Source organism: Portunus trituberculatus, chromosome 42 (assembly GCF_017591435.1).
Source record: "Portunus trituberculatus isolate SZX2019 chromosome 42, ASM1759143v1, whole genome shotgun sequence".
NCBI classification, from domain to species: Eukaryota; Metazoa; Arthropoda; class Malacostraca; order Decapoda; family Portunidae; genus Portunus; species Portunus trituberculatus.
The window spans coordinates 22,108,278-22,123,368 of record NC_059296.1 but is presented as its reverse complement, the minus strand read 5'-3'; the positions used below and the strand labels follow the sequence as shown (position 1 = coordinate 22,123,368).

Genomic DNA, 15,091 nt, shown 5'->3' with positions numbered 1-15,091 from the left:
GTGCCTCCAAAAGATCCGGGAAGAGAGAGCGAGTGTCTGGATGGTGGTGCCCTTTTGGATGTCGCAGCCTTGGATGGGGATGCTGCTCAGCATGCTTACAGATCACCCCCGACTCATCATGGGGTAAAAAAGGGGTGCTAACTCACCCAGCGTCAGAAGAAGAGCACCCAGTCATGTCGTACACAAAACTGATGGCATGCTGTCTATCCGGGACACCTTACAACAACAGGGTATTCATGCAAAGGCTGCAGACATTATCATCACTTCCTGGATGCCAGGCACAGGAAAGCAGTATCAGCCACACATTAGACAGTGGTCCCAATTTTCTATTAGAGGGAATATCAGTCCCCTTGCTCCCTCCCTGGCCAACATTATAAATTTTTTAGCAGAAACATTTCACAGGAATGTTGGGTATGACTCTGTAAACAGCTAGAGGTGCCTTGTCTTCGATTAGTATCGTGGTGGATGGGTGTAGAGCAGGTTGCCATCCATTGGTTAATAGATTTATGAAGGGTGTCTTTCATCTTAGACCACCTAAACCACATTATGCAGAGACATTGGATGTAGGGTCTGTGCTCCAGAAATTAAAATCTATGTCTCCACTTCAAGAATTGTCCCTCAGAGAACTAACTCTAAAATTGGTGATGTTGATGGTTTTGACTCAGGCAGCCAGGGTTCAGACACTTCATTTGCTCATGTTGGATGGCATTTTGATTAACCAGAACTCAATTACTTTACCATTGGGGGGTACCATTAAACAGTGTAGGCCCAAATTTAATGTGCAGACTGTGAAATTCCAGGCATACCTGGCTGACCCTAGGTTGTGTGTGTGTGAGACACTGCAAACGTACATCCTCAGGACGGAGGCACTTAGACAGGATGTACCGCACAGCAAGGCTTTCTTATTCATTAGTTTTGTTAAACCACACAAGGCCGTTTCCAGGGACACAATGTTTTTTTTTTTTTTTTTTCTTTTACGTAGGGAAGAAGGCCAGCCAAGGGCAAAAAAAAGAAAGTTAGAAAAAGGCCCACTTGAGCGCTGGCTCTCCAAAGAGTTCAAAAAGTCCCAAAACTGTCAGCCAGAATTAGGGGAGCAAATGCCTCGATACCTCCCTCTTAAAAGAAGACAAGTTGTAGGAATTCAGAAATACAGATGCAGGGAGGGAGTTCTAGAGTTTACCAGTGAAAGGGATGAATGATTGAGCGTACTGGTTAACTCTTGCATTAGAGAGTTGGACAGAATAGGGATGAGAGGAAGAAGAAAGCCTTGTGCAGCGTGGCTACAGGAGGAGGGGAGGCATGCAGTTAGCAAGATCAGTAGAACAGTTACCATGAAAATAGCGATAAAATATAGAAAGGGATGCAACATTTCGGCGGTGAGAAAGAGACTGAAGACAGTTAGTCAGAGGAGGGGAGTTGATGAGACGAAGAGCTTTCGATTCCACCCTATCAAGCAAAGCTGTGTGACTGGAATCCCCCCAAACATGCGAAGAGTACTCCATACAGGGACGGATAAGGCCCTTATACAGAGTAAGCAGTTGGAGGGGCGAGAAAAACTGTCGGAGACGCCTCAGAACTCCTAACTTCATAGAAGCTGTTTTAGCAAGAGATGAGATGTGAAGTTTCCAGTTAAGATTATGAGCAAAGGACAGACTGAGGATATTCACTGTGGAAGAGGGAGACAGTTGAGTGTCATTGAAGAAGAGGGGATAGTTGTCTGGAAGGTTGTGTCGAGTTGATAGATGGAGGAATTGAGTTTTTGAGGCATTGAAAACTACTAGATTTTTTCTGCCGCAATCGGAAATCTTAGAAAGATCAGAAGTCAGGCGTTCCGTGGCGTCCCCGGGTGATCTGTTGATTTCTTGAAGGGTTGGACGTCTCTGAAAGAACATGGAAAGATGTAGGGTGGTATCATCAGCGTAGGAGTGGATAGGGCAAGAAGTTTGGTTAAGAAGGTCATTAATGAATAATAGAAAGAGAGTGGGAGACAGGACAGAACCCTGAGGAACACCACTATTAATAGGTTTAGGAGAAGAACAGTAGCCATCTACCACAGCAGCAATAGAGCGGTCGGAAATGAAACTTGAAATAAAGTTACAGAGAAAAGGATAGAAGCCATAGGAGGGCAATTTTGAAATCAAAGCTTTATGCCAGACTCTATCAAAAGCTTTTGATATGTCTAACGCAACAGCAAAAGTTTCACAGAAATCTCTAAAAGAGGATGACCAAGACTCAGTAAGGAAAGCCAGATCACCAGTAGAGCGACCTTGACGGAAGCCATATTGGCGATCAACAGCAGATTGTGAAGTGACAGATGTTTGAGAATCTTTCTATTCAGGATAGATTAAAAACTTTAGACAAGCAAGAAATTAAAGCTATTGGACGGTAGTTTGAGGGGTTAAAACAGTCACCCTTTTTAGGAACAGGCTGAATGTAGGCAAACTTCCAGCAGGAAGGAAAGGTAGAAGTCGATAGACAAAGTTGGAAGAGTTTGGCCAGGCAAGGTGCAAGCACAGAAGCACAGTTTTTGAGAACAATAGGAGGGACCCCATCAGGTCCATAAGCCTTCCGAGGGTTTAGGCCAGCAAGGGCATGGAAAACATCATTACGAAGAATTGCTAGGTGGATTAAAACTATGCTTCAGTTGACTGGTATTTATACTTCTAGGTTTACGGCAGGTAGTACTAGGCCAGCGGCGGCATCAAAGGCCAAAGCTATGGCGGTGCCAATTGCATGCATTATGGCAAAAGCAGGTTGGACTAATGAAAGTACTTTTGCAAAGTTTTATGACAAGACTATTATTCCGATTGCAGATACTTTCCAGGAAGCCGTCTTGGCCTAAGGATGACAGGAATAACCAAATGTGGTTGAACACTGTTTCATAACATTAGTTTAATTTTGGTATGTCTCTACAGCTTCTTTTTTCATGGGCTATGATGAAGTACTAGTCCTTACAATTTAGGGCTCTGTTATTTGTTGTCCATTTACCTTGTCATTATTCTTATTATTGTCATTGATTTGTTGTTGCATATGTATTACTACTTGCAAGTGGCAGGAGTTATAAGTAAAATGGAAGGTTTGGGGACAATCATACTTTCCTTTTCCATTCTTACTTCTAAGTATTGTTTAGAAGGCACAGAGGTGGGATACAGCATACACATACGACACCCGCATGGCTTCAAAGCCTCATGTAAGTGCTCCACCAGCAGAGGGCGGTGCCGAGGTAAAATTGTTGAAGTACACGAAATTTAACTTGGGTCAGTTGAAGTGTGCTTCATAATTTTACGAGGCACGTCGCCTCTGCTGGTTGGGAGCGCTTACATGCCCTCCTCTCCCTCCCGGTTAAGTACCAAATTTTTGGGATTACATGGCATGTGGGTGATCGTATGACTTCAAAGTCTGAGGTGTGACGTGATGAAAGCTTTCTCATGTAAGAGCTCCCAACCAGCAGAGGCGACGTGCCTTATAAAATTACGAAGCACACTTCAACTGACCCGAGGTAAGTCTCATGTACTTCAACAATTTTTCTTTAAAACTATGCACACTCATTGCTGACACCACTTCTTCACTCAAACTGTTCCAAGTCTTAACACATCTTTGCAGGAAACTATATTTCTTAACATCTCTCAGTGTGTGTGTGTATATATATATATATATATATATATATATATATATATATATATATATATATATATATATATATATATATATATATATATATATATATATATATATATATATATATATATATATATATATATATATATATATATATATATATATATATATATATATATATATATATATATATATATATATATATATATATATATAACTTGAAAAACAGGGCGTCTATAGCGTACGTGGTACAGGAGAGAAAAGACCCACAAAAGGACGGTTATCTTCACTATATCCACTTCACAACGTTTCGGGAAAGTACATATCCCATCTTCAGGTACAAAAGGGGGCTGTAAAACCACACGTAAAATGTTAAAAAAATGACCAGATGCAGTGGTCCTGCTACTTGTTCCTCCAACAGCTAAGTGGGGAGGGCGACTGGCTTACCAGTATTTATAGGCTCCTACTCACTAGATGGCAAAATGTAATTGGTTCATTAAGAATTTCCTATCCAATACAAAATATAGTACAAAATTCTAATCTGTCATAGCTAATGCACAAAAAGAGAAAAATTTAAATGTATGATGTACAACAGTTAGTCTATTACAGAAATATTTTAGCCTGAACGAAATACTCAATGCTAATTGGTTGAAACAAAGTACATGTATATGAACCTACGACTCCTAACTATGCTATAATGACACTATCTCACCAAGTTCGAAAACATTAAGAGAAAATTAATAATTTGGTGGCTATTTCTGTACCATTTAACTCTGGCTTCTCTTTTACAATAAATAAAGATTTCGCTATCCTAAGGTCTGAGTTACAATATGCCCTATACTTTGTTGAAGTCCTGATCAGTAAAACCATGATTACATTGTAATGCGTGTTCTCTTATATTTGAGAAACTAGGCTCAGTGATACGAGCATTTGTTCTTTACGATACTCCCAAGTGCTCAGAAATTCGAATTTTAAGGTTCCGACAGGTGGAACCAATATACCGTGACATACAGTCCGGACATCTAAAACAATATACAATTTTTGAGCACAAAGGAGTAGGAATAGCATCTTTAAATTTAAATAGAGAACCTATGGTATTTTTATTAACAAAAATAAATCTAAAATCAACACTCGGAACATGTTTCTTGAGTAAATGAGGCATTGTATTGTGTAAATGGTAACCAAATTGTCCTGAGAAGGGTAATGTAATGTATCTAACTTCTTTGGTTTTATCCTCCACAAAATTGTCAGTGACAAATTTATTTGTGATAAACTTCTTAATTTGTTTCTCTATTAGGTCTTTGGGATAACCATTAATATGAAAGTAATTTCTTAGTCTTTCAAGTTCATTATGGAACAAAGGCCAAGTACTACAAATATTGTATGCTCTATGTAGTAACGTTTTGATGGAATTTATCTTGAAAAGGGAAGGGACAAATGACTCAAAATTCAAGCCCAAACCCGTATAAGTTTCCTTCCTGAACACATCCGTGGAAAGAGATCCATTATTCTTCATGACCATTATATCTAGGAATGGGAGGTTATTATTAGTCTCAAACTCGGAAGTGAATGATATATTTTTAAGTTTATTATTTAGATACTGAAGGAATTTATGAGCTTGTTCCTTAGATTTAAATGCTAAGAAGCAATCGTCTACATAGCAGTTGTATTTAATTGGCTTGAATTCAGATGGACAATCAGATAACCAACTTTTTTCATGATAGCATAAAAAAGTATTTGCTAATGTTGGTCCCAAAGGGGAACCCATAGCTACTCCATCTATTTGTTGATACAATTGGTCATTAAAGATAAAAATGGACTCCTTCACAGCCAACTCCAGTAAGGAGTTAGGTCATAAGGAATCAATTTTAATCTCTTGCACTCTTCTACACAAATGTCAATAGTCTCAATAAGGGGGATATTTGTAAATAAAGATTTTACGTCAAAGCTAGCGAGAAACAGGGAATCCGTAAACTTAAGTGTCTGTAATTTCTTTGCAAATTCAATTGAGTTCTTCACTGTGAATTCATTAGTGGTTAAGGGAGTTAAAATGGGAACTAAAAGTTTTGCACAATTATAATTGAAGGTACCTGTTGCTGCTAGGATAGGTCTTATAGGATAACCTTGCTTGTGTACTTTGGGTAAACCATATAATATCCCGGGGAGTGAACCAGATGCATATAGAAACTCAAAACATGAATCAGGTATTTTACTTTTAATACTCCTAAGCAAGCGATTTAGTTTATCTTCTAACTTGAGAACAATTTTAAACCAATCACCATTTAATTTTCTAAATTTGGTGTCATCACTGAGAATTTCATTAGTTTTGTTTACATAATCAGATTTATTTAATATGACTATTCCTTTACCTTTATCTGGCCTGGTGAAAATTATATCTTTATCCTTTCTAAGGGTTTCTAGCAAGTCAAGATTGAGGTTACTTTTATTTGATTTATCCTTATATGACTCATGTGATAAAAGTTTAATTTTATTAAGTACTTCATCAAATTGTTCATTATTGTTTTTTTATTTAGAAATTTGTTATATAAATTTCTCATAATATAAATAGTGATTGACAAAGTTGACTTTTTTTGCAGGAAAACCAAATTGTAAACCTAGCTTAAGAATCTGTTTTTCTTCTTCATCCAACACCCTATCAGAGAGATTAAAAATGACTTTACCTGCATCTAATTCACTCTCCTGGGACACACCTAAGGCTGCTAACTTTTTCTTATGAATGAATTTGACATTATCTATTTTGCTGGAATTATCTTTACTAATACTAGCCAACACTACACTATAATCCAACCATGAAACACTCCTCTTAAAATGTTGCAAATTATTGTTATATTCTTTACTTAATTTATTAAATTTCTTACACTTGTTATTAATTTCAAAACTTAGACACTTGTTGAGGATAGACACATATAGTTTGCTATTACTTAAATTTTTTATGCTACTTTTGAAAAATAAAAACCTAGGAAAAACACCTTTTGACTTACATCTTAACAAAAACTCCAAGTCACAGAAAGACTTAGCCTGTTGGAGGTGGAGTCTTTGTAGTTTCCTTGCAGACTTGAGGGTCAACTGGCTGTAGTTGAGTAGCATGACTTGAAAAACAGGGCATCTATAGCGTACATGGTACAGGAGAGAGAAGACCCACAAAAAGACGGTTATCTTCATATATATATATATATATATATATATATATATATATATATATATATATATATATATATATATATATATATATATATATATATAATAGGCTCCAAGGGTGGTCAAGTTAAAGTCATTACTGTGAGTGGCACGCCAAGTTCATGGTAGATATCTTCACTTCATCCCAAGATGACTTGATGTTATCTAAGGCGTGCTTTATGTTATACGACTTCCACCATTCACTGATAGTGGGCTTGCCAGGCCCATCTGTGCCCTTTATCAGTTGTTGCATGGTTCTTACATGATTATTATGAATATATTTGTGCTTACATTAGACCCTTTAATATTCCATTTATTCATCTAATTAGTAATGCATGTAAGTAATATGTAATGCAGTTAAAAAAAAGGGGGAGGGGAAAAGATAATAGGCTCCAAGGGTGGTCAGGTTAAAGTCAGTACTGTCAGTGGCACGCCAAGTTCATGGTAGACGTCTTCGCTTTGTCCCACGATGACTTGATGTTATCTAAGGTGTGCTTGATGTTATACGACTTCCACCATTCACTGATAGTGGGCTTGCCAGGCCCATCTGTGCCCTTTATCAGTTGCTGTATGGTTCGCCACTGGTAGTAGTTTTTTAGTGTTTGCCATGATTATTATGAATATATTTGTGCTTACATTAGACCCTTTAATATTCCATTTATTCATCTAATTAGTAATGCATGTAAGTTATATGTAATGCAGTTAAAAAAAGGGGGGGAGGGGAAGATATAATAGGCTCCAAGGGTGGTCTAGTTAAAGTCAGTACTGTCATTGGCGGGGAGGTGTGGCGTGGATGACATCATCACCCCTGGTCCCCCGCGCTGGGCCCTCTCAGATGACATGAATGGATACCATATCTGTGAATTTTTCTTACTGTTTATCGAATTGAGGGTAGTAATTTCCAAATACTGTAACTGTGAATTTACTGTATAAAGAACTACCGTATAACGAGGACCTACTGTATTCTGTATACGAAAATTTCATTTTACGAAATGATATGTGAAGATTTTTTCGCTTCACTTTACGAAAAAAATATTCAGCATACGAAAGATAAGAAACAAAACTTGAAATTCCCGCCACTATTTCGTTACGGCATTAGCTATTGTTCAGTTTTTGTGTTGCTTTATTCAACCCGTAATTCTATAGCCATGGGTTCCAAGAATATTCCTGATGTTCAAGGAAAGAAGAAGAGGATGGAAACGAAGCTGGAGATAATCAAGAAGTATGAATGTGGCATGCAGCTGAGTGTCATTGTGAAGGAGTATGGCCAAAATCTGTCTATGATAGGCACAATCCTGAAACAGAAGGAAGCCATCAAAGCAGCAACACCTTCTAAGGGCATGACTGTCCTTTCAAGTAAGAGGAGCCAGTTCCATGATGAGATGGAGAGACTTCTCCTCTTGATTAAGGAAAAGGAAATCGCTGGAGACACGATAACTGAAACTGTAGTCTGCCACAAGGCCAGCGCCATTTTCGATGATCTCATGCATGGTCAGGCAGAAGACGATACAGGCGAAGGGACATCGCAGCTGGCATCCCTAGAGTTCAAGGCTTCACATGGTGGTTTGAGAAATTCAAGAGACGGACTGGCATTCATTTGGTGGTGTGGCATGGGGACGCTGCCAGCTCTGACACAAAAGCCTTTGTTAAGGAATTCGACGAGTTGAGTCTCCAGGAAGGCTACATTCCCCAGCAAGTTTTCAGCTGTGATGAAACGGGGCTCTTGTGGAAAAAAATGTCTCATTGGACCTTTATCACGGCAGAAGAGAAGAAGCTGCCTAGGCATGAGCCTATGAAAGACAGGCTTACCATTGCTCTCTGTGGCAATGCCAGTGGTGATTGTATGGTTAAGCCCCTACTGGTGTATCATTCGGAGAATCCTCAAGCCTTCAAGTCCCACAAAGTGCTAAAAGAGAAGCTTCCGGTGATGTGGAGGGCTAATGCGAAAGCCTGGGTAACGAGGCAGTTTTTTGTAGTGCGGATAAACCTCACTTTCAGTCCGACTGTGAAGAAATATCTTGAAGAAAACCACTACCTCCTTCTGAAATGTCTGCTGGTTTTAGACAATGCCCCTGCTCATCCTCTTGGCCTCAAGGATGATATTCTCCCAGAATATTCCTTTATCAAGGTTCTCTTCCTTCCATCTAACACCACCCCCACTCCTCCAGCCCATGGACCAGCAAGTGATTTCTAATTTTAAAAAGCTGTATACGAAACATCTCTTCAAGAGACGTTTTGAAATCACTGAAGCCACCAACCTCACCCTCTGTGAATTCTGAAAGGAACATTTTGATATTCTGATATGCCTGAGGCTAATCAATCAAGCTTGACAGGAGGTTTCAAGGTACACCTTGAACTCTTCGTGGAAGAAACTGTGGCCTGATGCCGTCTCCACACGAGACTTCGAGGTTTTTGAAGAAGGTGAAGCCATTGACGCTCCTGAAGTTGCTCCTCAACCTGAGGTTGAGGAAATTGTTTTACTGGGAAAATCAATGGCGCTGGTCGTCGATGAGGAGGACATTAATGAGGTTCTCGAGGAACATAAACAGGAGCTTATGACGGATGACCTGAAGGAGTTGGAGGCCCTGAAAGCGAACATCCTTCAGGAACAGTTCTTTTCCGACGAGGAGGACAAAGATACGACTACGACAATGGCAGAAATTAAGGAAATGCTATCTTCGTATCATAAAGTGGCAGAATTCATAGAAAAGAAACACCCTGAAAAGGTTCACACAGGTTGTCTTCATGCACAGTTTAATGACATTTGCCTGAGTCATTTCAGGAAGATACTGAAAAGTAGGCAGAAACAAAGTTCCTTGGATCGTTATTTTATAAAGAGGCCATTAGTGAGTCACGGTGAAGGTCAAAGTCATCCGAAAAAACCGAGAAGGGAAGAAGAATCTGATGAAAATTAGAAACTGGAAAAAGAAAAAAATAATTTAAGTGTTGTGTTTAACTGATCAAATTTAGAAACAAAAAAAAAAAAAATAATAATAATAATAATTTTAAGTGTTTCTTAAAGTTAAGTGTTAATGTTTCATGCCATTTTCTATATTTTCTGCAGTTTGCCCTCCTCCTCTGCCGCTACTTTCGCTTTCGGACATCGCCTCACTCGAAAGGTAAGGTTCCACATTTTCGTATTATTATTTTTCATTTATTATTGCATTATGTTCTATTATCTACTTCATTTACAGGTATTAACGGTTAGGTTAGGTATATTGAATGATTCATATGTATTTGGCTCTTATTACATTCTGGTTTTACCCTTATTATAAAATGTAATGTGGTGTTTTCGTAGGGCTTGGAACAAATTAGGCGATTTACGTGTAAAATGCGACTCATTATACAAAAAAATCAATATATGAAAGCCACTCTGGAACTCATATATATAAATATATATATATATATATATATATATATATATATATATATATATATATATATATATATATATATATATATATATATATATATATATATATATATATATATATATATATATATATATATATATATATATATATATATATATATATATATATATATACAGTACTAAACAAAAATATACAACCAAGTGGATATGTGGTCATGTATTTATGGCAAAAAAAAGAATGGTGTTTATGAAAGTGAAGTAATGTCAGACAAAAATTTGCTACCATTCTATGTTACAGAATCTTTCCCGCTCAAGGCCAAACACAAACCCACTTTCAGGCTGTCTCTGGCAGTAGTAGAGTGAAGTTGTGCGGGCCTCTGCATTTAAATGACTTAGGTGGTTAGTAGTGCTCTATTTGCCACACTATGTCGAAATCTAAGGATTTAACGAGTGAGAATTGCTCAAATAATTGGTCTAAAAAAAGGACGCCATAAAATTACCAAATTTACCATTTGACTAGCATAGGGCGAACAAGTGTGAACAAGTACATATGCAAATTTTGTGAAGGAGAAAGTGATCAAATATCACAGAAGAAACCTTACTCCAGGAGACCATCACAAGATCTCAAATTGTGGTACAAACATGCTATAGTTGTAGGTGCTGACTCTACTGTTCATCTAACTACACATACATTCATCACTAAAAAATAAATAAATAAATAAATAAATAAAAAAGTGACTCCTATACCATCCATGTAATCTTCTAACTACATCAACTTGTTTGAGAACTGGCACCTCAGTAGGCCTTTTTTCTATCACCTTTTTTGGTTGCCCTGGGCCAGTATCCCATCACATGGGAAAAAAAAAAATATATATATATATATATATATATATATATATATATATATATATATATATATATATATAAAAAAAAAAAAAAAAAAAAAATATATATATATATATATATATATATATATATATATATATATAAATATATAAATAAATAAATATATATATATATATATATATATATATATATATATATATATATATATATATATATATATATATATATATATATATATATATATATATATGAATTCTGATTCTAACATTTCTTAAAAGTTGATGTTGGAAATATGGACATGTACACTAAACATTTGATTGAGTTTATCTCCATACCTCAGCATGATGTTCTTCATTCTGCTGCAAGAGGTCAACACAAAGTTCTGCCAAGTGGATTAGGTCATCCAGTTTTCTGCTAGCTGACACAGCATTCTCACCACTGAGATCCTCTGTGACCAGAAAAGTAATAACAGTTATATAATTAAGTGTAAATAGCCTTATTGTTTCAACTTGAAAGTACAGTTTGTTTTAGAGAAAGATGTGTTCTTCCCCCATGGCTGAATTTTCATCATATGCTAGTGGCATCATAAATTTTGATACATATCTGACCTATAATACAGATGGATGGGTTGCTTGTATGATTTTGATCTGCTATATTTACTGCAAATTTCAATATTTTCTAAAATAATTTCATAATCATCTGCCGGCATCACATGTTGATATAAAGATGTATAAATTGATTAAGATAAGATGGTAGTACTATTTCAGGTGAGTAATAAGTGTAGTGAGTTTCCTTATAGGTATATAAAAGCTATATGCTAGGAAAATGTGAGGATTATGCTGCACGATTGGTGGATGAGAATGCACACTTGAGAGTGGAGGTTGAAAAATACAAGAGATGGTTGGAGGAGAAAATGGAGAGAGTAGTAAAGGAGAAAGATGACTTTAAGGAAATGATTAGTGAGCAGAATGAAAGGTATGAAAGGGAATGGGAACTGAAGAAAACACAATGGACTGAGTCGAGGGAAGCAGATATGATTGGATTACAAGAAATAATTAAAGATCAGTTGAAGGAAGACAAAAAAGAAAGGTCTAAGGAACTGGTTAATGTTATGAAGAATAAGGAAACATTGATAAGAGAAATAGCAGAAAAGAAGAAGAGTATGTTAATATTTGAGATGAAAGAACAAAATATAACATATAAGCCTAAGAGAATTAAGGAAGAATTAAAAACGGTAAGAGATCTGTTCAAAAATCTAAATGATGATGAAAAAAAAGACCTACAAGAAGTGGAAGAGATCCATAGACTAGGTCCATATAAGGAGGGAGTGAGCAGACCAATTAAAGTAGTACTGAAGTCACAACAATCTGCGGAGGATATCCTATACAGAACATCAAAGTTAAGAGAGATAGAAGGTTGTAAAGAGGTGTTTGTGAGAAAGAATAGAAATGAGGAAGAGAGTTGAAGATATAAGGAATTGTTGGAAGAGGCGAGAAGGAAAAATGATGAGCGGTCTGAGGAGGAAAAAGAAAAGTTTTTTTGGAGAGTTATAGGAGAGAGAGTCAGAAAGTGGTATGTGGAAAGAAGGAATGCGGAGAAACCCCTAGAGGGAGCAATGGGTGGACCGTAATGTATACTAATATAGATGGGATACTGTCAAGTAGATTGGAATTGCAAGACTATATGATGGTGGAGAAGCCTGGTATAGTGTGTTTGACTGAGACAAAATTACATGAAAAAACAAAGGTAAATTTGGATAATAAATATAATATATGGAGAAAGGATAGAGAGAGCAAAGGTGGAGGAGGAGTTATGATTATGACGAAGAAATAAATAAATGTGGATAAGGTTTGGTATGGGAAGAACGACGCAGAAGTGATAAGCATAAGGATAAAAAGTCATGGAAAAGAATTAATAATCATGGTGACCTATGTACCTCCTAAAACAAATTCTTGGACATTAAGGGAATACGACAATATGATCAAGGATACTTTACAGAGTTTGGAAAGTGTATTATCTGGAAAAAGAAAGGTGATACTAGTAGATTTTAATTGTAAGGAGGTGGATTGGGAAAATCTAGTAAGTGGTGTTGGAGAGGAAGCATGGGGAGAGAGATTTCTTAATCTAATGATGGAAAATATGATGGAACAGAGGGTGAAGGAAAATACTAGATATAGAGGAGATGATGAACCGGCTAGACTGGATTTGGTGTTAACAAGAGAAGTGTACCTATGTGGAGATATACAATACAAATGTCCTTTGGGAAAGAGTGATCATGTGGTTATGGAAATGCAGATAGCAACAACACAGCGAAGGAAAGACGAGACATACAGGAGTGGTAGATTGAATTATAGAAAGATGGACACAGAAAGTTTGAAAAATTATTTCAGAAAATTAGATTGGGAGGAGATGTTACAAATCAGAGAAGTGCAAAAAAAATATGAGATTTTTATGAAATATTACAAAGAAGGAGTTATGAAATTTGTACCACAGTATAAGCAGAGAGAGGAAGGAAGAAAGGATTGGTTTAATGCAACTTGTGTTAAGGCTAAGGAAAAGAGAGATGTGGCTTGGAAAAGATGGAAAAAGAGCAGGAATATACTAAATAAGGAGAATTATAGAGTGGCGAGAAATGAGTATGTGAGGGTAAGGAGGAGGAAGAAAGAAAATTTGAAAAGATATTGTAGACAAGAGTAAGGAACATCCAAAATTGTTTTACAGGTTCATAAATGGTAAACTTAAAAAGAGAGAGTCCATTGAAAGGTTAAAAGGAGAGCAAGGGATAGTAGATGACCCTAAGAATATCGCAGAATTGCTAAATAATAGGTTTCAGAAAGTATTTACTAAAGAAACGATGTTTGTAAAGCCTCAGAATGTAAAAGGAAATGTGCACATGGATGACATTAAGATACCTAAAAAGGAGTTATATAAAATGTTGGAGGAACTTAAAGATGATAAAGTGATGGGACCAGATGAAGTTTCAGGAAAATTATTGAAGGAATGTAGAGAAGAATTGATTGATCCATTATATGATATTATAAGGTGCTCATTAGAAACAGGGGAAGTATCGGTAGAGTGGAAAAGAGCTGAAGTGGTGCCCATTTATAAGGAAGGCAGTAAGGAAGAGCCTCTTAACTATAGACCTGTGTCTCTAACAAGTGTGGTCGGTAAGATTTGTGAGAGGGTGATAAAGTAATATTGGATACGGTTCCTGGAGGATCATAAGTTATTATCGGATCATCAATTTGGCTTTAGGAAAGGGAGGTCATGTGTAACAAATCTACTGAGCTTTTATTCAAGAGTGGTTGACAAGAGAGAGAGGGATGGATGGACTGTGTATATTTGGATTTAAAGAAAGCTTTTGACAAGGTACCTCACATGAGACTGCTATGGAAATTAGAGATTTATGGAGGACTGAAAGGAAAAGTGTTAAAGTGGATGGAAAACTACTTGAGATGGAGGGAGATGAGAACGGTAATAAGGGATGCAAAGTCGGACTGGTTGGTGGTGGAGAGTGGAGTCCCACAAGGTTCAGTGCTGGCACCAATACTTTTCCTTGTATATATTAATGACATGCCAGAGGGAGTAAACAGTTATATTAATTTGTTTGCGGATGATGCGAAGTTGTGTAGGTGTGTGAAGAGTGAAGATTGTGAAATTTTACAGGCAGATCTAGATAAGATTTGGGAGTGGAGCAAGAGGTGGGAAATGGAATTTAATCTGAGCAAAAGTCATGTGATGGAGATGGGGAAGAGTGGAAGATGGCCAAGAGGGTCATATAAGATGGGTGAAGAAGTAGTGTTGAAAAAGGTGGAAAAGGAAAAGGATTTGGGAGTGATAATACAAGACCATGGGCAGTTTGAGGCTCATATTGATAACATGTTTGGAGAAACGTATAATTTGATAAGAAATATTGGATTAGCCTTTCATTATATGGATAAAGATATGATGAAGAAATTAATTAGTACGGTAATTAGACCAAGATTGGAATATGCTGGAGTGGTTTGGTCCCCTTATAAAAAGAAGCATATAAAGAAGTTGGAGAGATTGCAGAGA

At 36.8% G+C, this 15,091-nt stretch overlaps 1 protein-coding gene across 19 annotated transcripts in view; it reads right to left on the bottom strand.

Annotated features, from left to right (window-relative positions):
• The window catches only part of LOC123517573 (calcium-dependent secretion activator-like), a 1,686,808-nt gene that overhangs the window by 694,233 nt on the left and 977,484 nt on the right, over positions 1-15,091 (bottom strand). For all 19 annotated transcript variants that reach the window (XM_045277817.1, XM_045277814.1, XM_045277824.1 and 16 more), the window contains one exon: positions 11,371-11,483. In XM_045277817.1, the coding sequence (XP_045133752.1) occupies positions 11,371-11,483 (113 nt within the window). The remainder of the gene's footprint in view (positions 1-11,370; positions 11,484-15,091) is intronic.